The following is a 25,727-nucleotide window of genomic DNA, read 5'->3' as shown; positions in this document are numbered from 1 at the left end:
TTACCGCAAAAAAAAAAAAAAAAAAAAAGGGCATCTGATTGTGTTTAACATACATTTTTGATCATTTAAAAATCTCTTATTAAAATACAAATAGATATTTCAATAAATATTATCAATTAATACATTTTTCTGATATTCACCTGTTTTTCTAAAATGACTATCTTTAGTCATGGTGTATTACTATTTTAATATGCCATTTGGTTCGTATTGATAGTATTTATTTAAAAATAGATTGGTGTATTTTTTTTTCTTTTTTGTATTGACTTACCAGATTTTAGTATCACTGAAAGAATTGAGAAGCTGTCCTTAGTCTGTTTCCTGAACAATCATAGGATTTACCTGTTCCTTTAAGATTTCATCTCCTTGTTTGAGCCTTGGTACTTTTGTAGGGTGTAATTGTTTGCAGCTTTCTTAAATTCTTCTATATAGGGGTTGATTTATTCTTAATTTTCAAATTTATCAGCATAGACTTACACACATCATTTTTTTTCTTCTGTGTCTATGGTTATAAATTCTTTCATTCCTAATTTTGTTTTTGTATTTTCTTAGACCTATTTTATTATTTTATTTCCAAAGAGCTAATTCTTCAGTTTTAAATAAAATTTTCTAATTCAGTTTCCACTTTCATCATTATGAATTGCTCTCTCTTCTAAAGGATTACTGATACCCAAATGGTTTTTCTCCTTCAGATATGTTGCTTTAAGTGAAGGAAGTGAAGTGAGAAGTGAAAATTGCTTGTCTGTGATGTAGCCTTCCTACTTCTATAAAATTGCAACTTAAATGTAATAGGTAGTTGCTTAAATAGAAATTATCTAGATTCCAGAATAGGAGTGTGACAGACCAGTTGTAGGCCATAGCTTTTCCTTCATTTGCATCATGTTCTTGTCGAAAGGATATTTTGAAACAGTTAGTAGTGTACAGTGTCTTTTTTTTTTTAAATAAAATTTTCCCATTTAGAATCTTTTGGCATCCTCTGGCAGTGATTTGCTAACTTCATGTATACTAACAGCACAAGATTGCTTGCATAGGTTTTACTGTACTACTTAAGGATCTTATTGTTTCACAGTAAAATGAGTGATGGGTGGGTCTTAATACCAGTAGCATTTCAGAACATTAAAAATGTGAGAATATAAAACGAAGATATATTTAGTCACATTAATCAGTTAACACATTTCTATTTATTTATTGAAATGTTCCTTTTGTGTTATATGTATTTTGTTATAAAATGTTTCTTCTTTTAACACTAAACTTAAGTACTTCCTTTGTAGGTATAAGCGTGTCTTTTCAGTTGGAACCCATGCGATTACTACATATAATCCCAATACTCTAGAAGTAACAAATCAGGTAATTATGTTAGAAGCTATTAGGTGTTTGAACTCCATTTGAATTTTAAAAGCCAGGTTAAAACCTGACCCATGACTCCCTGTCTGAAATCAGTACTTTAGGGTAGAAGTGTCAAATCTGAAAAAGATTAATATGCTTATATAATGCTAAGTGCTCAGGACCAAACATAAATAAAGGGGGCATGTGTGTGCTTATTTCTAGGCTCTAAGGGCTATAACATTTTAATATGTTACTATTGATTACAGCAGTCTTTTTAATGTAAAATTTGTAAATTCTTTATAATTTTAAAGGCAGCCTTGTTACTGTAATACAGGCATACATAAGTCACAAGTGCAGTGGTTGGAAAATACTTGTAATGAAAGTAAGGTTACTGTCTATAAAGGCAAGACTAATGTGAATATGGATAAGTAAACATAAATATATTCTAGTTTATTTTAATTCTAAATTAGGTATGTTTTACAGATTCTTCTTTTTGTTGCAGTTTTTAACACATTTGTAGGTAATCATAAAATGCTATTCCCCAGTTCTTTTCACATCTATGTATTTTAATTGTTTTGGATTAATGTCATCAGTCATTGAAGCTGGAAAACGGATAGGACTTCTTTATTGTCTCTCATGACTGAAAACTTTTAAAAGTTTGTTTTAACTGTAAGACAAAACCGTTTCTAGACCTCAGTACTGTTTTGTAAAATTTTCTCATTTAGTCAGTGATTGTGAAATTAAAGTAGTAAAAATAAGTGTTGCATTTCCCCATAGTATAGCACAAGTTGAAAGAATTCCTTTCTTTTTGTTAGTGGCCTTATGGAGACATTTGCAGCATCAGCCCTGTTGGAAAAGGACAAGGAACAGAGTTCAACCTCACATTTCGTAAAGGCAGTGGAAAAAAGTCAGAAACATTAAAATTTTCTACAGAGCACAGAACAGAACTTCTTACAGAAGCATTGGTAAGAACCATTTCATGTTAATAAACTAAGTTTCTCTCTTCTTTTTCTTAATGAAACAGTTACATTAAACTACAAATATTAATGTTCTGAGTCCCTGTTCCCACTGTGCTTATTTTTTTCTTATTGACCCTTAACTCGACACTGTGAAACTTTCACTTTTTTCTTACTGACAGGCTGGTTAATCCTTTATATTTGATAGTTTTTGTCTTTTTAAATACGTTATACAGAGCAAAGCGGTTTTACGTTTAATTAATCTATCCTGTTTTTCAGTAAAATTTCACACTTTATTGAATATCCTTAAACTATAACTTTAATATTTTTTGTAATAGATTTATTTATTTATTTTGGCTGCATTGGGTCTTTGTTGCTGCACACAGGCTTTCTCTAGTTGCGGCGAGTGGGGGCTACTCTTCGCTGCGGTGCGGTGGCTTCTCTTGTTGCGGAACACGGGCTCTAGGCGCATGGGCTTCAGTAGTTGTGGCACACGGGCTTAGTTGCTCTGCTGCATGTGGGCTCATCCTGGACCAAGGCTCGAACCTGTGTCCCCTGCATTGGCAGGCACATTCTTAACCACTGCGCCACCAGGGATGTCCCTAATAACATTTTTTAATATCAGGGTTGCCAAGTTGGGATTTTAACTTTGGATAGAAAGTACTGAATTGAAATGTGAGTCTTTCTTACCAATTTGTGGTTATAAACTATGCTTATATCTTCTCTTTCAGAGATTTAGAACTGATTTTTCAGAAGGAAAAATCACAGGAAAGGCAAGTATTTAACATTTATTAATATCTATCTTTATTTTTTCAAATGTTGTGCTTTAGAAATCCTTCCATGAACTGTGTGTTCCCTTTATGGCAAACTTAAAGGGGAAAAAACTGAAACAACTTTAATGTCTCCTGATATCATGTGATAGAGAGATGAGTGCAATTTAACAGGAAACTCAAATATGAATAATTAGACTTATGACTGTTACTGCTGATAGTTGGGAAAAAATCGTCAGCTGGAACTCAGCATTAAAAACAATGCTTCATTTACGAAGTCTTTATTCAGTATTCTAAACAGCAAGAGAAGCTTCACGCTGCTGATAATACTTGTTAGACCATGCAATAGTTGTTTGGTGTAGGAGATTCCTATTTCAGAAGTATTAAAGTTTTAAGAATGTTTATGTATTGAAACTGTCTTATTACATGTTCTTGCACTGGATCTGTCCAATAATGAAGCTTTGCATGGTGCACTGACAGCTTTCAGGAAGTCATGGTTACTCGTTAGAATTTAACTTTTCCAGGCCTTCTCTAGTCATGTTACAGCAGCATTTAAACTAAATCAGAGTCTTCTGGGGACAGTAAATGGGTGTTGATACTTTTTTCACTCCCTTGAAATAGGGGGGACGTAGAGTAATGTGTAAACTCACAGCACTGTCCAGAACGCTAGCTTCTGGCAGAAGGCAGGATCTGAACTCTCATATGCTGGCAGCACTGTTCCCCTGTTTTTTTTAAAAGCCCTCATCCTGTATATAGATGTTCTATTCTTGTTTTAGTATCCCAGAAACCTTACTGATCTCAACTCAAGCAATTGACTGGTTGCCCAGGAGCCATTTAAAATAGCTTAATGGCATTTGGTGAGCTGCTTGTTTCTTATACATGATGAGGCACAATCAGATTTATATAAATCATAATTTGGTATGCTTATTTTAGTTATTTTATGTTAGTGGGTGAGTTTTCTGTATATCTCATCTGTTTGGAAAACAACTGCTTCCAGAAGCATACTTAGAGATTTTGTTTATAAGCTTCCTTTTATATCCGTTAACTTCAACAACTTAATACTTTTCAAAATTTTGTGGTGAAAACAGTATCCCTAGAAGATTGCCTGAAGGACAGCAATTTTACATAAGTTGAATTTGGCCTCAGGCCTCTTATTGCCCCTGGATATACTCTAAATCAAGGTCTCTCAAGACTGTCTTGACCTCCACAGTCCTGAAGGACAATGATTTGTTTCCCTTGGCAAATCTCTTTACTTGACAGTTGATTATCAGCTGGAGGAATGGAGAATATCCTGTGCGAGTGGGCTGTGGGGCATGTAAACCAGCATAGTTGGGAAAAGCACCACTTTTTGTGGCCTCCCTTCTACCCCCACTTCTGCTGGAAAGGTGTGGCACTGCTGCATCCTTTAGTTCATAATCAAGGCTCTAAATATATTCTTGGGTTAATGCAGGCCTTTTTGTCTTTCAGCAGAATTCCTTTTATGAAACCATAATGTGCATGATGCCATAGATCAGTAATGCTGAGGGGATTGATGTGGTATGATCCTATGAACCTCATTGCTGGGTTTAATGTTGGGGTATTAGCGGAGGTGTTTATTATCTAATGCCTTACTCTCTTTTCTGAACACCTGCAAGAGAATTTTTCTCTTATTTTAGTATTAGAAATAGTTGTACTCTTGAGCAGCAACCAGTTTATTTTTACCTTGAGAATTATGTAACTGACCATGCATTCCTTTTCATATTGATGGGTAGAAAACTTTGTGGTCTTTTTGGGTAGACAAGGGAATGTTCATTACACGTCTGACATTTTGTTATCCTTATTTTCTCTTTGCCTCATTTTGTCTTTATTTTAAATTATTCTATGCACATCATTTTAGTTAGCAGCCTCAATTAAACATTTTTTTCTTTTTAAGAGTAAAACTGGGTGGTAAATGGATGTTGACCATTGTAATTATTTCTGATACTAGGTACTTTAATTTACAAAGGAATGTTCTCTACATGGAATTTTACGTGCTAATTAGATCAAATTTCTAAAGATGAGTTTCCAATGGTGTGATTAGAAAAGCCTACGGTGTTTAAATTGAATACTGTAATAGCCCTGAAATGTGACTTAGCTCTTTTCTGTATCTAACTTGGTTAAAAGAAGCATAGGGACCTCTCAGCTCAGTGCTCTGTGATGACCTAGATGGGTGGGATGGGGTGGGGGGGAGATCCAAGAGGGAGGGGATATATGTATAAATATAGCTGATTCACGTCGTTGTACAGCAGAAACTAACACAACATTGTAAAGCAACTATAATCTAATTTTTAAAAATCCATCAACAAAAGTTAAAATCTTTTCTCCAATAGAACTCTTGAAGAATAACATTTCTATTTAGGATTTCCCTAAAAAAATTTTTTTATAGATTTGCATAAAGGTGACTTAAAATTGTTTCACAAAATATTGTAACCCAAACCTTTGTTAATTGTAAAAGGACATACTGTCTTCAGTTAGCATGAACATTCTTAATTGAATAAACATAAACCTCCAAATGTCTAAAATAAAAATGATTTTAACAATTTGCATAGTAGCTCTACATATTTATAATTTTTGGTTGTTTCAGCAGTGGCTGATAAGTTAAATGTAACTGTGTTTTATGGTAAACTTAAATATAATCTAAAAGTATTATTATCTTTCTCTCTAGAGATATAACTGCTATAAGCATCACTGGAGTGATATAAGAAAACCTGTCATTTTGGAAGTAACACCAGGAGGCTTTGACCAAATTAATCCTGCAACCAACAGAGTCCTCTGTTCCTATGACTATAGAAATATTGAAGGCTTTGTAGATCTCTCTGATTATCAAGGAGGGTTTTGTATACTTTATGGAGGATTTAGTAGATTGGTAAGTAGTGTTTTTAAAAAACCATTTTAAAAGGGACATGACCATTTGAAGGACAGCAGAGTTAATTTTGAAATTTCCTGAGTCCTCAGGGAGGAAGTATGATGTGTATTATGAGTGCAAGCTTTGGTATCAAAGAGACCTGAGCTTGAATCCCAATTTGCAGCTCTATAAAATGAGGAGAGTAATAGGTATGTTAATAGGTTTTTGGTTTTTGGATCGAATCAGATAATTTATGTAAAATGCTTAGCACAGTGTGTGGCTTAATATTCAATAAATGGTAGTTACAGTTTTATTTTCATTACTATTAATGTCTTACCTGAAGGTTTCTAAGCTTTCTTTGAAAAGGTATTTTAAAATCTTTTTTTTTTATAGTCTTCTTTCCTTCGCCCAGTTATTTGTAAACTGAAATCTGAATATTCATTGAAACTTCAAATTTGGAATTTATTGCATGTTTTTGTCTTGAAATTCTGAATTATATGTAAGTTTTGGGGTACGGCAGAATGCCCTGTATGTTGGCAGTAGAAGCTGAGCTATAGAAGATGATCATCTTTTTTTATACGAAACGTCCTGTCTTAATTAAACCCCACATCCCAAAGATGAGCATTAAGAGGGTCCACATGGAGAGGCTCAGCTGAACTTACTCTCAAGAATCCTTTCTCGTGAATTTTAATTCCCGTAGCTACCTTAATGTCCTGAGAACACTACTCCAAGATTTAGTGTTCTTAGATAAATTATCCATCCCTGGGTAACAGAGCCAGGGCAAGTCTTTTGGATATACAAGAGGCTAGAGGGTAGCAAAAGGGAAGTAAAAAGAATGGTGGGGCTTCCCTGGTGGCGCAGTGCTTGAGAGTCTACCTGCCTATGCAGGGGACACGGGTTCGTGCTCCGGTCCGGGAAGATCCCACATGCCGCGGAGCAGCTGGGCCCATGAGCCATGGCCGCTGAGCCTGTGCTCCGCAACGGGAGAGGCCACAACAGTGAGAGGCCCGCGTACCGCAAAAAAAAAAAAATGGTGGATGGGATGAACAATCTGATTTACAAAATATGTTAACTCTTCAGAGTTACAGGCCTTTACTCATCCTAGATTTCACTGCTTACCCAGATGATGGGTACCATCCTAGTGTCCCTCATCTAGGAATGTACATGTAGATATTTTGTTACCTCTGAGTCTAGACCCAAAAGGTGAAGGCCCAAAGAGAAAATTAGTTCCTTCTCCCACCCTAAAGCAGCCTAAAGCCTGCTGTCATAGTGCTGTCCAAAGGTCTTTCTCTTCCCTGGGTGGTGGAAATTTATAATGATTAACACCTTGGTGGAAAACATACCTAATTACAGGAATATGGCCTCACAGACCTTAACAGAATCACAGTAATTCACCAAGCCTTACAATGCATAAGGTAAACATTAAGGATAAGAATTGCCAACATTTTTTATTGCTTGATGGCATCAAGCACTTTTAAATTTTAATCATCCACTTTCTAAGCATACTGTCTGCCTTTTAAAAGACACTAGCTAAAATGAGACATTCACTACAAATATGAGACCATGACAGATCCATTCAGCAAACCTTCATCTGGTACCTTCTGCGTCCATAGTGACTAGATACGCTGCTGGGAATAAAATCAGGTTTTAAAACATGATCTGATCTAGTGTTTCTTAGCAGAGTAGTTAGTGGCATTCTGGGCAGGACAGGTCTTTCTTGTGTGGGATTCTCCTGCCTTGCCCTTCACGAGATATTAAACATTTCTGGCCTCCAGGTACCAAATGCAAGTAGCAATATATCCTTAACCTTTGTAATACACTCTGGAAGTTGGTTTGTAATATTCATAGGCCAATGACTTGTAAACATTTAAACATTCTTCAAGGTAATCTTGCAAGAAAGTCCACTACATAAAAAGATGAAGTCAGAGCTACCTTAGTTGAAACTGGGAATCCTGTCCACATAGTACCCACGCCCTGACTGGACTTAGCTGGGGTCCCTGGGGCCTCTTTTGGAAGCCCCAGAGCGCTGTTTTCCACGTGGTGATGAGAACCAGACTTTGAAAAGTTAGGAGATAATTTCCATTCAGTGATTATTTTGTCAGGCTCTCTATCTCAGGCTTTGTGATTTTAATTTAATAATAGTATTTCAGCCACAACACACTGCTTATTTACTTCTGATAAGATCTACCTTTTTTTGCTAGAAGTGCTCCTTCAGTCACTTTCCTATGAGTTGATTTCATTATGGTCACATTTTAGTTATTTCAACCCTGACTTTTTAAATTTCAAAATTTGTGCAGCATTTATTTGCATCAGAACAAAGAGAAGAAATTATTAAAAGTGCAATAGATCATGCTGGCAACTATATAGGTATTTCATTGAGGATCAGAAAAGAACCTTTAGAATTTGAGCAATATTTGAATCTTCGCTTTGGGAAATACAGCACTGATGAATCCATCACATCTTTGGCAGAGTTTGTAGTCCAAAAAATATCACCTAGACATTCGGTAAGCCCATATGTTAAAAGTAAAAATTTGTTCATCTGATTTTGATATTTTTCTTCAGTAATTTTTTAATATGTATCAATTTTGTTTGAAGGAACCTATAAAAAGAATTCTAGCACTTACAGAAACATGTTTAGTGGAACGTGATCCAGCAACCTATAATATTGCAACATTGAAGCCCTTAGGAGAAGTAAGTTTCAGCAATATTAGCTTAAATGAGATTTCTCCTTATTGATAAATTAGAATAATTTTTTCTATTTTAATATTTTTTAATGCCTAAAGAATAGGAAACAGGAAGAATCTGTTTTCTTCATTGTATTTACTGATCTTAGAACAATGAATATTGCAAAATTTATTTTCCAAGTATACAATGAAAACGTTTTATTTGGTATTGAGTGAAAATTTGAATGAGACTTAAGTGGCTCTTAAAGTCTGATATTATAAACAAGTTACATCTTTAAATATTGACTTCTGTCAGCTAAATGATGTGTAATTTTTCTAATGAAATACTGTAAAACTAAACGTCTTTCGTGGAACTTGTGTTTTATTTCCTTAGGTATTTGCATTGGTTTGTGACTCAGAAAACCCACAACTTTTTACCATTGAATTTATAAAAGGCCAAATACGGAAATACTCTTCAACAGAGAGGTATTTTTTTAAATTCATCTAGCTTTTAAGATCCTAGTATGTGCAAGGCAAAGTGCTTCATTAAAGTGCTTCATTACATAAGTTACATTAAAATTATGTAACTTAGGAAAAGGCAGCTCTATTTTGTTGCGTATGTAAAATGTCCTTCATTTAGTTTCCAAGTTTCTAAAGAGTATAAAAATGGTGACTTGATTTTAAATGAAAGATGAAAAATAAAGTGTATTTCTGAAACTTACACTTTTAAAGTATTTAAAAATAGCACCTTTCACTTTCATTCTTAAATTGTTTGGATAATGGCAGCAAGTTACTTTAATATAAATATACTCAATGAAACTAACACAGCATTGTAAATCAGCTTTAATTGTGTGCAGGTTTTGTGTGGATGTAAGTTTTAAACTCCTTTAGGTGAATTCAAAGGAATGTAATCACTGGATCATAGGGTAAGAGGATGTTGAGTTTTGTAAGAACTGCCAAACTGTCTTCCAAAAGTGGCATTCCAACCATTTTGCATTCCAACCAGCAGTGAATGAGAGTTCCTGTTGTTCCACATCCTCATCAGCATTTGGTGGTGTCAGTGTTCCAGATTTTGGCCATTCTAATACTGTGTTGTGGTATCTTGTTTTAATTAGCATTTTCCTGATGTCATATGATGTAGAGCACCTATTCATGTGTTTATTTGCTGTCTGTATATCTTCTTTGGTGAGGTCTCTGTTAAGGACTTTGGATCATTTTTTAATTGGATTGTTTTTCTTATTGTTGAATTTTAAGAGTTCTTTGTATATTTTGGGTAATAGTCCTTTATCAGATATGTCTTTTGTAAATATTTTCTCCCAAACGTGCCTTGTCTTTTCATTCTCTTGATGAAGTTTCTTGAAAAAGTAAAACTGTAGAGACAGAAGGAGATAAATGGTTGCCTTGGGGTGATGGAAGTACAAAAACTGGTTTGTGATAATGATTGCACAACTGTACAAATTTACTAAAAATTACCAGACTGTACGATTTAGTTGAATGAATTTTGTGATTTGTAAGTTATACCTCAGCAAAACTGTTAAAAATAATCTTAAAATTAAAAAACAAGAGGAAAACGTTAATGATCCATTCCTTTAGTAACTCATACATGGTATGTAACAGCAAACTGAAGAGCTAGTATTGGAATGTCAGGTTCTCTCCTAATGCCACTGTTTTTTTTAGCTTCCCTTGTACCCAAAGTGCCCCCCTGAGCAGGTAACCTGCTAAAGGGCCTATGCTTCCTTCTAAATCAAAATTTTCCTAAATTATCAATCCTAAAACCTTTTTATTTTTAACCTTGCTTAGAGATTCCTTACTAGCAAGTTTGCTGGATGGAGTAAGAGCCTCTGGTAACAGAGATGTTTGTGTAAAAATGACATCAACTCATAAAGGTCAACGATGGGGGTTACTCAGCATGCCAGTCGATGAAGAAGTAGAGAGCCTTCATCTCAGATTCTTGGCTACACCTCCAAGTAAGTATTGATTTAAACGTAATTGCATTTCCATCCATCTACTTAACAATAATTTAAGAAATATAATGCAGATCTCTAAATCTTTTTGAACATTTCATCTCCTTACAGATGGCAACTTTGCAGATGCTGTATTCAGGTTCAACGCTAATATTTCATATAGTGGAGTTCTCCATGCAGTAACACAGGATGTAAGATAAATTGTATCATAATATGTTCATTGTCATTAACTTTTGGTATGGAAACTTCTTTGAACTATTCTTCCTTACCTAGGGTCTCTTCTCAGAAAACAAAGAAAAACTGATCAATAATGCCATAACGGCATTATTGTCCCAAGAGGGGGATGTTGTTGCTTCCAATGCAGAACTTGAGAGTCAGTTCCAGGCTGTGAGGAGGCTTGTGGCTTCCAAAGCTGGTTTTCTAGCCTTTACTCAGCTTCCAAAGTAAGTTGCCTTAATTTTTTTTCTTCAGAGAATTTGAACAACTCAAAATAGCAAATAATCAACCATTTACCTCTTTATATCTGAGTAAAACATGATACCTTTTAATATGGTGATATAGTAGTTTCTATTCATGAGAAATAAAAAAGGAAGGTGAATGGAAATGATATTTCTGACTTATTTATCCATTCACCCGTGATATTACTGACTCTGTTTTAGTGAATTTGAATGGGAAATTTTATGCCTTTTAGTTTTAATTAACCTTAAAAAAAATCTTCCCCTTGAAAGAAAAAAATTATTATAACTGATATGTTCCAGAGATGGGATTCAGAATATGTAATTGCTATAGTTATGCAATAGAAACTTAAGATGATTTATGTTATATTTTAATAATAAAATAATAGAATAATGCTCAGGCATTGCTACTATATGCTGTTTGTTTTGTTCTACAAGGTTTCGGGAGCGTCTAGGAGTGAAGGTAGTAAAAGCACTCAAGAGGAGCAACAATGGAGTAATCCACGCAGCCGTTGATATGCTCTGTGCCCTCATGTGTGTAAGTACTAGTGTTTTTCTTAAGTAAACTGATTTTGTTTAAGTTGACTGGTGGTTTAAACTTCCACAAATCCAGATTTTCATTGTACCAATTAAATTCAGTGTTTCTGTATTTCCTAACTTGTTCTCATAGCAATCTACTTATTCAAATAAACATTTGTTTAGCAAAAACTAGGCACCATGCTATGTACTAGAAATACAAAGATGTTAAGGCAAAGTTACTTCCTTGAAATTGCTAAGTTTGTAAGGTAGGCATATATATACAATATAAAGTAGTAGCAGCCATGGGATCCATAAAAAGCAGCACTTAATTTTGGTTTTGTGATGAGGAGAAGATAAAAGATTCTAAGCCAGTCTTTCTGGAAGACATTACCTTGATCTGAATTTTGAAAGGCAGGCAGGTATTTTCTAGCTGTGAGAAGACTTTCCTGGGAAGAAGGAATAGCATGTGCAGAAGCATATTTGGGAAGCAGCAAATAATTGAATATGACTGGATCATAACGTATGTATGGGGGCACATGGGATTAGGAGTTATAGCTAGATATGTATGCAGAGACAGCCGTAAAAAGCCTTCCCTGGTGACGCAGTGGTTGAGAGTCCACCTGCCGATGCAGGGGACACGGGTTCGTGCCCCAGTCCGGGAAGATGCCACATGTATCAGAGAGAGAAGCAAGATTTGTATGCTTTAGTAAGGAACAACTGAAGGATTTTTCAACAGGAGTGATAACATACCATGTTTGAATTTTAGAAAGCTCATGGATGGTATGTGGAGTGTAGATTAGAGGTCAAGTTAAGAGGTGGGTAGAGCAAATTATCATGTAAGACATGAGATGCTGAGGTAGGATGGGCTAAAGAAGGCACATTTGAAAGCTGTTTGAGAGGTAAAAATCTAACTTGCTGACAGCTTGTTGGGGGGGAAAGCAGCTGTTCAATATAACTTTCAAGTTTCTGATTTATCTCAATTTTGTGTAGAGTATATGAGACTTTATTCCTTATATTAAGTGTTTTTAGGCAGACTTAGTGGTATACAGTAAACATAAGTAATCACTTGTTTAAAACCTTGCATTTATTCCCCAAAGTGGATTTTATTATCTTTACTACAAATAATTCCATTAAAGAATTAGTGAGGGACTTCTCTGGTGATCCAGTGGTTAAGACTCCGTGCTCCCAATTCAGGGGGTCTGGGGTTGATCCCTGGTCAGGGAACTAGATCCCCCACGCCGCAACTAAGAGTTCGTATGCCGCAACCAAAGATCCCGCATGCCGTAATGAAGACCCTGCATGCAGCAACGAAGATCCCGCATGCTGCAACTAAGACCCCGCATGCTGCAGCTAAGATCCCGCATGCTGTAACTATGACCTGATGCAGCCAAATACATAAATTAATTAATATTTAAAAAGTAATAATAATAAAAAAGAATTAGTGGAATAGCTAGAACATAAAATAACAGTAGTGTGAAGTAAACACATTGAGACCTCATTAAAAATTAGGTGTTTGCTGTGTATTTTACATGAATTATCTCATTTGAACTTCATAATAGTCCAGTGAGGTAAGTACTGTTATTCCCACTTTATAGCTGAGGAAAATGAAACTAAGAGAGTTAAAATAATTTTAACTGTATCTAAGCTTGGTTATAGTCAGTAGCAGAATTAGGATTTGATCTTTACTCTTAACTGTCATGCTGGAATCCTTTTTATGCTCTTAGTTTATTTCAGCAGTCAAAAGACAATCATCTTGAGACAGGAAGTATTTACTGCTAATTTTAGTACTTTTTTTTTTTTTTTTTTTTTTTTTTTTTTTTTTTTTTTTTTTTTACAAACCCTTGTGTCCAGGGCTGACTTTGAATAGATCGCAGCGAGGGAGCTGCTCAGTACTTACTTTTAAATGCTAAGTTTTATCATTTCAAATTTATATTACAAAATTGGGGGAGGAAGAATGGATGTCATTTGCTTTTTAAGAAGGAGATCTGTGACTTTTTCTCTCAAAATTACCTTGTGCAGTACTATCTACAGTTACTTGTTAGGCAGATCATCCACGAAGTCTCATCAGACCCAGGAGAAATGATCACTTCTGCCCTCTTATCACGAGATTCCTTTCTGCCTTAAATTTTAAAGGCTATGGTTTTTAGTTCTTTCAGTGTTCAATGAGTACTCTTTATAAATGACTTTTGTGTGATGCCACTGCTTATGAATTATCACTGTTTTTAATCAATAGCCCATGCATGATGACTATGACTTAAGACAAGAACAGCTGAACAAAGCTTCTCTTCTCTCTTCAAAGAAGTTTCTGGAAAACTTGCTGGAGAAATTTAATTCCCATGTGGTAAGTTATAATTAAATTTGTCTTAATGAGAGATACCATACATATTGAAAGGTACTGTGTAAGTACAGCATGGACAGTTTTTTGTTTTGTTTTTAAATTGTAGCCCTCAACTTTTGGTCAGTATTGGTTTAACTTGGACTTTAATAATAAAATAATCTGTTTTAGGACTATATCCATTTATCTGGAAAGGATAAGTTGCAAAGCCTTTAAATTTTTACAGTTATATCACAGATTTTTGCTTTTTTTCTCTGTCTTTAAAAATGTCATTATGAAATAAGTTGCTTAAAAAAAAACTAAGCCAAATCTTTGTTCCTCAGTCATTAGTAACAGTTTTGGAGATGGGCAGTATATAACATCTAGAAGGAATATGAACAAATTGCCAGAGTTTTGCAAGTGTTGTCAAAGATTGCTTATTATATAAATACACATTAACCTTAGTTATATATGTTTGAGGAGTCTTGGTTGTTCTCTAGAAATTTGACAGAATTTTAATTATTTTCCCTTTAAGATACAGTAAGCACTGTGGATTTGATACATTAGTAAAACAAGTACTGCTTCCAGTAGTACTCAAGTTAAGAGTACTTTGAAACTCATGTAGGGAAATTAAATGTTTACTTCTAACATATAGAATAACAGAAAGAAACCCATTACTGCTATGTTTTAAGTGAAGCTCTCTGTACTAAGCCAAGGCAATATGTTACTTTGTTTCAGGATCATGGGACTGGTGCCCTAGTTATTAGTTCACTCTTGGACTTCCTTACTTTTGCCCTCTGTGCTCCATATAGTGAGACAACAGAAGGGCAGCAGTTTGATATGCTCTTGGAGATGGTAGCATCCAATGGAAGAACACTTTTTAAACTCTTTCAGGTGAGAGCTTATACGTTTATCAGATCACAACTAATGTGAGAGAACCACTTTTTGGGTCAGTTTGTTTTTAAAATAGTACATGTATGCTTCTGTGGTAATATAAATAAATATAGCCTAAGTACAGTATCATTTTAGGACATTTAATTCCATGAATTTGTGTTTCACATAGAGCTCTGTTGATAGCCTTTGACCGCTATTTGACACTGTTGCCCATCTTTTCCATCTTAGAAGTAGTGAAAAACTCATTTTTTTCTGTGGTAGACCCAAAGTTCCCTTTTGTAGTTTTTTGTAGTTCCCTACAAAATTTCCAAATAATAAGATGAGCTTTACCAGGGCTGTTGGTAAGCAATTGAAAATATTTATTTCATATAATGCCATAATATTTATTATGTACATGTGTGTATATGATATTTGTATTTTATGTTTATATTATAAATGTTGATTTCTATTATTTTAATACCATAGTTATTTGATATCATTCCAGTAAGTAGAATATATATTCAAATAAGTGCCAAATGTTTTCTACTACTATAAACTCTTTGTTTTAAGGATGTGTGAAGCTATATTGAAAGAATACCTAACATTTTTAAACCAAACTGTGAACTGACTTTGTACTTTAGTAGCCTTTACTAATTTTACGGCTTTCATACCTTGCATAAAATTGTGTATCCCTCTTAAGAGCAACAGCTAAATATGTTGGGATAAGATTCTTTTATTCTATGATACTTTTTTCTCCCTATTTTGAAGCATCCTTCCATGGCAATTATAAAGGGAGCTGGATTGGTTATGAAGGCAATAATAGAGGTGAGAGAACAATTTTGAAATGTTAAGCTTACTTGAATGTTGATTGGCTATTTTAACTTGGGCTGACAAAATTACCTTTCAGTCTTTTATGGAAAATATGCAGTTTTTCTGGGTAAGAAAAGTAATTTTAAATCCTTAGATTAGTTTTAAACTAGTTGCAGAAACAGTCCTCAATAATAAACTGAGAATTTAAAGTTCTTAAGTAAGTGGATTTAGAGCAAATGAATCTTTCTGGTCCTCCATTATTTGTTTGGTTTACTTTAAAAGAAAAGTTAGCATTTTTTCTCTCTTCCTCTTTTTTTGGGGATGGTGGTGGTGATGCTGTTGAAACTTTAGGTACTGAGTTTATATGGAAATCTGTTAATGGAGTTAGTTTGTAGCCAAGTAGTATCAAATAAGTATGGTAACAAAAAGTTCCTCATGTTAACCTGCATATGTAATTAAGCTCTAGAGATCAGGACATACTATTGGTGGACGTGAGCTATTGCTTCTCCAGGACAGTTGCTTTAGCCTTATATGTTTTTTGGAAGATGAGATGGGGCTATGGATGTGAACTTACATACTGGATATTTACAATATCAGTCTAATGGCTTTTGAATTCTTGTATTCTTCTGTTGTCTTAGTAATAATTTGGTTAAAATGTAAGAGTATTTGCTCCTTTTATCAAAAAATTCTGCCATTATAGCTCATAAATATAACAAGTAGCTAAATAATAAGCACAGAATTAGTATACTCATAAGCAGCTATTAAAAAAATTATATATAGACATTAGATTGATTGGAACATCAAAGCTTATTTGTATTTTTAGTGTATACATGCAGCTAAAGGCTAATTTTCCCCCTCCAGCTAATGGGTTCTATGCTCAATATTAGCTTCCAAAGTAAGTACCACATCTCTCACTTATAGAGCTTGAAGTAACCAAGAACAGTTAGGACCGTGAGACCATACAAAAGTATCTTCCTGACCTTGATCCACTAATATATTGCCATTCGTTCAGAAATATTTAATGAGTGGCAGGTATAACCAAAAAACCAACTCTGACTTCAGTGCAAGCCACATGTATCAGTTTCGTAGCCAGTGACTACAGCCAGTGTCTGTGTAAGGAAGGCTTTATTTATTTACACTGAAATCCTGGCAGGTGTCTTAAATTATTGTTTTCTGATTGCAAAAGCAGTATATGATCTTTCAAGAAACATTGGGTTGTTCAGAAAAAAACAAGAAAGAAATAAATCACCTGTATTTTTACCTTCCAGAGGCAACTGCTATTAGTTTTTTGGTAAATTTCCTCTTAGACCATGTTCAAAATTATATATGTACATAGTACATATATTTTATATACATACTACATGTTCATTTGTGTCAAAATGATATATGTATGTATTCATACTGTGTGTATATTTGTATACTTACTGCATATTCAGTTATTCTATTTACTTGTACTTTTTTTCAATAACGTGAGCATTTTTACTTTTTGACAGGTTGTCTTAAATATCACACTGCTTGCTTAATTCATAATTCTATGATTACCTTTGATTAATAGTTCTGTCTGTCCTACCCTTTTGTCAAAGTGAGTCTAAATAAGCAGAGTGACATCAGAATAGAAAGAACTACCTCAACATCACATCATTCTTTAAAAAAGATAAAGAATTGTATTCACCATGAAAATGAATATATCTTTAATAACAAAAGCAAACCAGGTTTGCAGATGTCTTTGGTAGGAATTGCTGATTTCTGTGAGTCACCTCTCCCCTTCATTGGCTGATATTATATATACTAAGGGAATGAACCTAATTTTAATATTAAGCAAAGTATAATTCATAAGATAAATTTATCTGGGAACATTTAAACCTCATTCCAAAGGCAAATAATATTTTTTAAGTGACTTATACTACTATTCGCTTATGTTATTTTTGGATAATTGAAGGGGCATTTTTAATTTTTATTATATTGTATACTGAATAATTTTATCTAGAGATGTAAAATTAGTTTTACAAAATCAGGATAGCTTGCTTTAGATTGTTGCTTTAGGGATCATCTTACCCTTTTTCCAAAGGAAGGTGACAAAGAAATTGCTACAAAAATGCAGGAGCTTGCCCTAAGTGAAGGTGCCTTACCTCGACATTTGCATACTGCGATGTTCACAATAAGCTCAGATCAAAGGATGCTTACAAATAGGTAGGTTAAATTTAATTTGCTATAAGTTAACTTGCTGTTTAGAGAAGGGGTTCAGATATTATGTAAAACAAACAGAATAAGTCTTTGAATTACACAAATGTTTCATTTTCTTTTGATTCACCTAGTTTTTTTCCTTTCGTTATGGAAGGATTTTACCTAAATGATCATTGTCCCTATCCCTGCATAACTTGGGAGGAAAAAAATAAAACTGCTTTTTTTCCCCCCACTCTCTGCTCATCAGGCTCTATACCCACAGTCATGGGACTGGAACATGGAAAAGAGTGCCTAGTAGCTTATGGAACTAGAGCCACACGTCCCCAGGGTTTTTCTCCTTGTATTTCTTCCTGACCATCTTGCATGTAGATGACTCACCTAGTCCATTTTCAAATAACTTTGGTCAGTTAGGTACTCTAAGAATAAAGAAAACTTTAATATCTAACCAGCCTAATCTAAGCCTATCCTAAATCTCTTGTAGTTAAACAGTTTTCCCTTTGGCAAGTCTTTTTTTTTTTATAATAATCCTTCAAATATGAGGAAACACATAAATCTGTTTACTCCAGGCTATATGAATTCCAGCCCTTTTAATTTTCTTTATAATTCCTGACATGTGATCCTTTCCTATATCCTTAGCATACCATATTATTACTCATGACTCATATTAGTTAAAAATATATATATAATAAATGTTTTAATCATGTTTTTTTGGCTTTTTGAAATAACAAATTGCTGACTTAGGCTTACTTTGTTATGGAAATATAAATTTCATTTTTTTATCACCTATGTTCGGTTATTGGATGTTGTAGTATGCTGCCCTGCCAATAGTTTTCTGCTGTTTATACTATTATAAGAAGCTATCTGCATCCCTTACCTGTAAATGTTAGTCACAAAAGTAGTCTTCTGTGTTGCTTTTGAGGATAAAAAGTATAAAAGGAAGGTTATTTCCTTGGTCTACTGCCTTATTAGCAATGCTAAGCACCATCTTTCGTTACACTAGAAACTATTTGATGTCTAATTCTATTAAACCCCTTCATGTTAGCCCTTTGCTTCTTGTGTTCCTTTTTATTATAATCAATTACGTTCCCTACTGTGATCAATCACAATATTGAAAAGCTGTCAGATTATAATAGAAATACTACTTTTCATTTGCATTGCTTTATCTTTTACAAATTGCTGCTATAAAATGTTATCTCTCTTATCCCTAATTAAAACCTTTTTAGGAATCATTGATATGATACATACCAAATGCCAGTGAAGGAAATTACAAGTGTCATTACTTCAATATGTTAGCTTCTAAATAGGCATAAGAGTAAACAGTTTTAGTAGTGGTTTTGTGTGTGTGTGTGTGTGTGTGTTTGTGTGTGTCAGAACAAAGCACAATTTGGGTTTTCCTATTGAACTTTTTTCTTCTGGGAATATAACATATAAATACATAAGCCTGTAGATGGTTATTTGGTTATTCCCCTCACAGGTTTCATGCTCATTCTTATTGCAAATGGCAGTTGAATCCTTATCAAAGCACAGAATAGTCTGTGGTGAATAAAGTATATACCCTGTTTGTGAGGAGCTTCCAGTCTGTGTAGCAGATATCATCGTGGGGATTAAGATTAATAAATGACTAAGTCATAGCTTCAACGTGAATCTTAGATTTTCACTTTGAACCAAAATGTGCTTTTAGCTCAAAAGTGCTTTAAGTCTTTGTTCAGACTCCAAAACTGAAAATATTTTCTATCTCTGACCTTGTCAGAAAGTATATATTAGAACATAGTTGACTTTTGCTCATGTTCAGAATTCCAAAGAATTCCAGAATGCTGTGGTCACTATAGCAGGATTTGTTATACAAACTTAATTATATTATCAAGTCTAATTGTTTCCCTATCTTTAAAAATGGTAAGAACCTACTTCTTCATGTTCAGGTCCATTGAAAATTCGTGAGTTCATCAAGGAAGCATTTTAGTTTGGAGAAAATACTAAAACATTAGTAGTATTTGAATAAACTATCTCATACATCTCTCCAAATTAAAATATTAAGTTTTAGTATTTAACATCAGAGTGATTTTTAAAACTTTTTATTGGAGTATAGTTGATTTACAATGTTGTGTTAGATTCAGGTGTACAGCAAAGTGAATCAGTTATACATATACATATATCCACTCTTTTTTAGATTCTTTTCCCATATAGGTTATTACAGAGTGATAGAATGTTTTTTTGTTCCTTTTTTTGTTTTACTGTAGTCTTATTTCTTATATTTTCTTCTTAAAAATTCCTTTTTGTTCTACCTGAGATAAAGAAGCAAACCTTTCTCAACGTCTGCTTTTTTCAGACAGCTGAGTAGACATTTAGTGGGACTCTGGACAGCTGATAATGTAACTGCAACAAACTTGTTGAAACGCATTTTGGTAAGTCAGTTGAATAACTGGAGAAATGTATATATTCTTGCCCAATGAAATAAAATTTCATTGATAAGTTGTTTATACTGTTCAGGGTTTTTTTAGTTTATCTGTTTGTTTTTAATGTAAAAGATACTTATCAAAGGAGTTGTCATATAATAAATGCTATGCTTAATAGCTAAATCATAGTATTAATTTATTTGGGTTTTGAAGACTAGGTTTTTTTGTGTGTGTATGTGCAGTTGTTTTGAAAATTGACTTTATATCTTGTTTTTGATTGTTGTTTTTAGCCACCAGGCTTGCTGGCTTACTTGGACAGCTCAGATCCAGTTCCTGAGAAGGATGCTGATCGGATGCATGTTAGAGATAATGTGAAAATAGCAATGGTAAATATGCTTGTCCTGAGTGTCTTTTTGGGATGAAAGAGTACTTTTTTCTGAAACACATGTTAAATAGTAGTATTCTTTTTAAATTATTATTATTAACAGCTTTATTGAGGTAAAATTTACATCCCCAAAATTTTAACCTGTTTTTAATGTCCAATTCTATAATCATTACAGTTATACAGTTATCACCACAATCTAATTTTATGAATAATAATAATCTTGTATTTTTTTCTCTAACTCAGCATATTGGTACATTCACGAATGGATTTTCTTTTTTTTAATTTCAAATGTATAAGGTGATATTTTGCACATAATATGTAATTGATAAATGTTGGTGAAGGTGATAATGTTAGTGATAAACGTTACTGAAAAAAATAATTTATGTAGGGCTTTTTTTCTTTACAGAGCTATCTTAATTATTAATGTTAGGCTATCTTTGAGAAAATTACTTAACATCTTTCAAGATATGCTATTATAATAATGTCTTATATGTGTTCTTTTCCTGTCTTCACCCCACTTCTGTCTGCACCCATCTCCCACTTATATCTTGCCATCCCTCTCAAAGGATTCATCTTGAAAACTAGGTAGAAAAGTTTAAGATTTCTTGGACAAAATGAATAATTTGTTGTAGAAATTTTCACCTTGTTCTTTCACTATTTTTTTTCAGTATTCATTTAATCATGTAAAATAGTGCAACTTGGCTTTAATTAGATTTTTAAAATAAATTTGAAATTATAGGACTGTAATAGAATTCAATGTTATTTTATAGGATCAGTATGGAAAATTTAATAAAGTTCCAGAGTGGCAAAGACTAGCTGGTAAAGCTGCTAAAGAAGTTGAAAAATTTGCCAAAGAAAAAGTGGATCTTGTGTTAATGCATTGGAGGGATAGAATGGGCATTGCACAAAAAGAGGTAAAAATAGTCTTCTTCCGAATTTCTAGCACTTCCATATATCCTAGATTACTTCAGTTGTTGCTGTTCACAAAAATGGTACAGATACTTTTGACCGAACACCTGAAGAAATGTCACTTAATTCTGATTATATTTTTATATAAATTTTTCTTAATTCATAGTTTTATGAGTCAGTGGTTAGGATTTTAGTTAATATAAAATTCCACTCTTTCTTACATAAGTTTCTTCCATAACTTCCAGTTTCCAGACTTTTAAATTCAAATGTATCTTTTTCCTTCCTTCTCTGAACTTTGTTTTGTAGCTAGACAAATAAAGTTGCCCTTCTTATTTAGCTTTTTTATTGAGAGCTAGCTAGACAGGTATTTTGAAAATAAGATTCACATTGTTAAAATTAAATTTACTATATGTACTTAAATTTCAGTATTATTAGCTCCTCAAATCAAAATCAGATCTGAAACAGTTTTAGTCTCATTTTTCAGCATGTAGTATGTGCTACAGAACGTAATTCCAGTAATGTTCATCCTTCTATCTAGGATGGAATGTGCAGTGGTTATGATTTAAGGTTTCATGTAAAAGTTGACTTGATCTCAGTTTTTGTTGACCACACTTATATTCTTTCCCTTTAACCATCTCTTTATTTATGGTAGCTATTTTCTTATTCAGGGAAAGTAATATAAGTAACTTTCTGAAACAAACATGTTTCTTTTGAATTTCCAGAATATCTTAACATAAGGCATCAGGTGCAGCAAAACAGAAATATTATTGTGTTGTGTATCTATCTGTAATTGATACCAAAATTGAGTTCTTTAGAAGTTGAGCATAATGAATTAATGCTAATTTGTAAAAGAGAATACTGAACTTTGAATTGGTTAACCTACATCAGAGCCTGGTTCTGTCACTTGCTAATAACCCATATGGCAAGTTACGGGTTTTCAGAATTTCACTTTCCTCTTTCATAAAATCAGAATTAACAGTACCTCCCTTCTCTGTCCTTTGGGGTTGCTTTGATGTACAAGGAAGTCAATAATAAAAGCACCTGTAATAAAAGTGCATGTCTTGTCATGATAATATTGCTATAGCATTTGAAAATTGAAAGTCTGTAGATATGAAATGAATGATTTTCACAGTTGTTAAAATTCACAAGCTTTTGGCTTCAGGAAGTTAAACCCATTTCTGAAATAACAGTTGTTTCAAGCTGTTGGGTATAATTATACTGAAAATAAGTTTTTGGCATCAGATTTCATATATAACATTTATCCAGCATACACTTGAAGACAAAGCTGTTTTAGCTAGAAATGTGGATAGCATCTGTTATTTAAAGATAAAAAATTCAGAGGGAAAACAATGTATTTTTAATATCAATAATGTTTTATTGGTTTTTTGGTTTCATTTACATGAGGTGTTATCTAAAGTGCTGAGCAATTATTTCTGCCAGGATACTGTCTTCAACATAAATTTCTTTATGAAACAGTGAATAATCTTTGTGACTATTTTATTCGTAGAAATATTAACACCAAAATATCTAATTAATGAACCTGTGCTTTAGCTAAAGTCTGAAAATTAACCATTGTCTAGATTAACTGTTTAGTCTTAAAATGAATTGCATTTCTTATATAATCAGAATGTTTAGGGAGTCAGTTCCATTTGTAGCTAATGTTCTTTGTTGGATTAATAATAACCTTTGGCTAATGTATAAAATTGCTTTTTAAAATTTATGTTATTTTCAGTTTATGGATTTGTTTAGCCAGTTAGAGCTTTTAACCTAAGTCTCTAAATCAGTCAGCTTAGTTTATGGAGAGCTGGTTGTCCTTTTTCTGTATAGTGTTTACATTTTCATAACTCTAGACTCCCAGCTTTTTGTCCTGAAGGCAGAGGAAATTGAAGAAAGTAGTACTTGATTAGAGGTTTTAAGGAAGGGTTTGTCATTAAAACTAAAAATATGAACTATTTATATACTTTCTTCAAGTCACCTAACATTAGTTTTCATGATAGTGCACAGAATGAAAATTTGTGGGGAATATTTCCTTAATTAATATGTTTTACATTTCAAACAGCATTTACTTTTTAAAATTTACTTTACCTTTTTTCTTTCTGTGATATCTAGTCTGTTTTCTTGCTTTATTTTATATGATTTGTCACTTCCTTAATGAAGTTGCAGACTTTCATGTTTTAATCTATAACTACTTTCTACTTTTTGCTTCTGTCACATTGAGGATTAGAATTTTCATGAGAAATATCTACACGTTTTACTCAGAGCAAAGATTCTTTTTTTTTTTTTTTTTTTTTTTTTTTTTTTGCTGTACGCGGGCCTCTCACTGTTGTGGCCTCTCCCATTGCGGAGCACAGGCTCCGGACGCGCAGGCTCAGCGGCCATGGCTCACAGGCCCAGCCGCTCCGCGGCATGTGGGATCCTCCCGGACCAGGGCACGAACCCGTGTCCCCTGCATCGGCAGGTGGACTCTCAACCACTGCGCCACCAGGGAAGCCCCAGAGCAAAGATTCTTAACCTCCAGTCCATATATAGACTTCCAAGAAATCTTTGAAATCTTCCCCTCCATTTGTAAACCTTATGTATGTGTCTTTCTCTGGAATAGGACCATAGCTTTCTTTGAATTCTCAAATGGGTTTATGACTGCCTAAAATTTGAGTCATAGAATTCAGAGAAGCAGGTGGGCCTTTTTCTGTCTTAAAGTTGATTTATACTGGTGACATCCTTGTGGAATTTGTATAACAGAGATAGCATAGCAGATGTAGGCTCACTCTCTTACTTTTATTTCATTTAAATTTTTTTTTCCTTTTTTACAATTAAATTCAGGACAGAAACAATATGGTGAGTTTAAGTCCCTGCTACATGTGTGAAATGCATTAAACTGCCTGCATGTGGAGTTGTCTTTGATATTCTTTGTCTAGTAAATTAAAGTCTCACTTCACATGTGTCTGAATGTAGATACTTATTTCTTGTGCATTAGCTATTTCAATTTATACTTGCTCTTCTTGACTTTCTTAGCAATTTAATAACCTATAATCTTTTGTGTTTATTGTCTTGCTATGATTTTTGTATTAACTGCATGTAAATGTTTAAAATAAGTCACCTCTTTTTGACTGTTAACAAATTTTATTAGTCATCACTGTAAACTTTAACAAAATTTGGATTTAAAACAATAACTTTAGGCTACATGGAAAATATTTCAGCTACACTGTAGAAATATATGCTGGCAAAGTATTATATTGTAATATAACCTAATATTCTGTATTCATATTTTATAGATTTTGTTTCATTAATTTTGTCTCTGCCAGAATTTGATGAAGGAAATGTTTCTCATCACTTACAAAGTGATGATATTCTGACTGAGCTTATTTGGTATCTCCAGATTGAGCACTATGAAGTTTTTTTTCTTTTCCAGAATATAAATCAAAAGCCAGTAGTTCTTCGAAAGAGAAGACAGAGAATAAAAATAGAAGCAAACTGGGATCTCTTCTATTATAGGTAAACTTTAGGCCTCTCTTCCAATTAATTAAATTTGGTATTGCCAAATTTAATTTTTGGACAGTTGTTTTTTTGTTTTTTTTGTTTTTGCCTGAATCTAGTGCTTTATGCTACAGGTATTTTTATGCTCTCAGGGTCAAGAATTATAACTGTTAAGATTGGTATGATTAGTGATGCTTTCATAAAATTAAGACCTTTTGTAGAGCGTTGGTAGTCTGACAAGCCAAAGGTACTTTTAGCATTTTATTAAGGCTTAGAGATGGTTACTTTAAAACACTTTATCATGTCTTAGAAATAACTATTATAACTTCTTTCAGCCTTGTTGGAAATAGAGTCTTTAAAGAGTTGGATGATGAAACCATAAGGAGACTTGTGGGAAATGGGTATCCAAGTTAGCTGACCTCATATACTTTTCCAGCCTTTCTAATATGGCAACCCTTCCTCCCCATCTACTGCTCCCACCACCTCCCCAACACCCTCCACCTCAACACCCTCCCCACACACACAGTCATACACACATAGAAGGACTTTGGAACATTTTGGGGAGTTTGCAAAAACTTTTTTGAGATAACTCACAATACTCAGTCTGGAAGCTGACCTATTGATTATACCTTGGTTAATAAGGGAAAATATGTGCTTTGGGAACTTCCCACAGTACTTTAAAAGTGTAGTATATGTATAATACAACCTTAAGAATATGCCTTGGTTTTCTTCCTCTGGAATCCCTCAGTTGTGTTGTCCTCCTTAGAATTCCCTTGGAATTCTGGCATCAGACTTTTTAGGAGGATTGCAGTTTGAAAGTGAATGGGTATAAAGCCCACCCACCCCAGTTCAGACTTGAATTCAAATTTATT

General features: G+C 33.7%; 1 protein-coding gene across 1 annotated transcript in view; it reads left to right on the top strand.

Moving 5' to 3' along the window:
• The window catches only part of DNAJC13 (DnaJ heat shock protein family (Hsp40) member C13), a 130,812-nt gene that overhangs the window by 36,514 nt on the left and 68,571 nt on the right, over nucleotides 1-25,727 (top strand). Inside the window, exons 3-21 of the mRNA XM_007451693.1 lie at nucleotides 1,269-1,344; nucleotides 2,139-2,288; nucleotides 3,011-3,052; nucleotides 5,733-5,933; nucleotides 8,210-8,416; nucleotides 8,508-8,603; nucleotides 8,970-9,061; nucleotides 10,376-10,542; nucleotides 10,651-10,730; nucleotides 10,813-10,982; nucleotides 11,433-11,532; nucleotides 13,747-13,854; nucleotides 14,566-14,721; nucleotides 15,469-15,525; nucleotides 17,579-17,700; nucleotides 20,021-20,096; nucleotides 20,378-20,473; nucleotides 21,243-21,386; nucleotides 24,791-24,873. Of these exons, the coding sequence (XP_007451755.1) occupies nucleotides 1,269-1,344; nucleotides 2,139-2,288; nucleotides 3,011-3,052; nucleotides 5,733-5,933; nucleotides 8,210-8,416; nucleotides 8,508-8,603; nucleotides 8,970-9,061; nucleotides 10,376-10,542; nucleotides 10,651-10,730; nucleotides 10,813-10,982; nucleotides 11,433-11,532; nucleotides 13,747-13,854; nucleotides 14,566-14,721; nucleotides 15,469-15,525; nucleotides 17,579-17,700; nucleotides 20,021-20,096; nucleotides 20,378-20,473; nucleotides 21,243-21,386; nucleotides 24,791-24,873 (2,223 nt within the window). The remainder of the gene's footprint in view (nucleotides 1-1,268; nucleotides 1,345-2,138; nucleotides 2,289-3,010; nucleotides 3,053-5,732; nucleotides 5,934-8,209; nucleotides 8,417-8,507; nucleotides 8,604-8,969; nucleotides 9,062-10,375; nucleotides 10,543-10,650; nucleotides 10,731-10,812; nucleotides 10,983-11,432; nucleotides 11,533-13,746; nucleotides 13,855-14,565; nucleotides 14,722-15,468; nucleotides 15,526-17,578; nucleotides 17,701-20,020; nucleotides 20,097-20,377; nucleotides 20,474-21,242; nucleotides 21,387-24,790; nucleotides 24,874-25,727) is intronic.

This window comes from Lipotes vexillifer, unplaced genomic scaffold (assembly GCF_000442215.2).
Source record: "Lipotes vexillifer unplaced genomic scaffold, Lipotes_vexillifer_v1.1 scaffold1271, whole genome shotgun sequence".
NCBI classification, from domain to species: domain Eukaryota; kingdom Metazoa; phylum Chordata; class Mammalia; order Artiodactyla; family Lipotidae; genus Lipotes; species Lipotes vexillifer.
The sequence above is the reverse complement of the archived record's forward strand: the minus strand, read 5'-3'. Positions and strand labels throughout refer to the sequence as shown.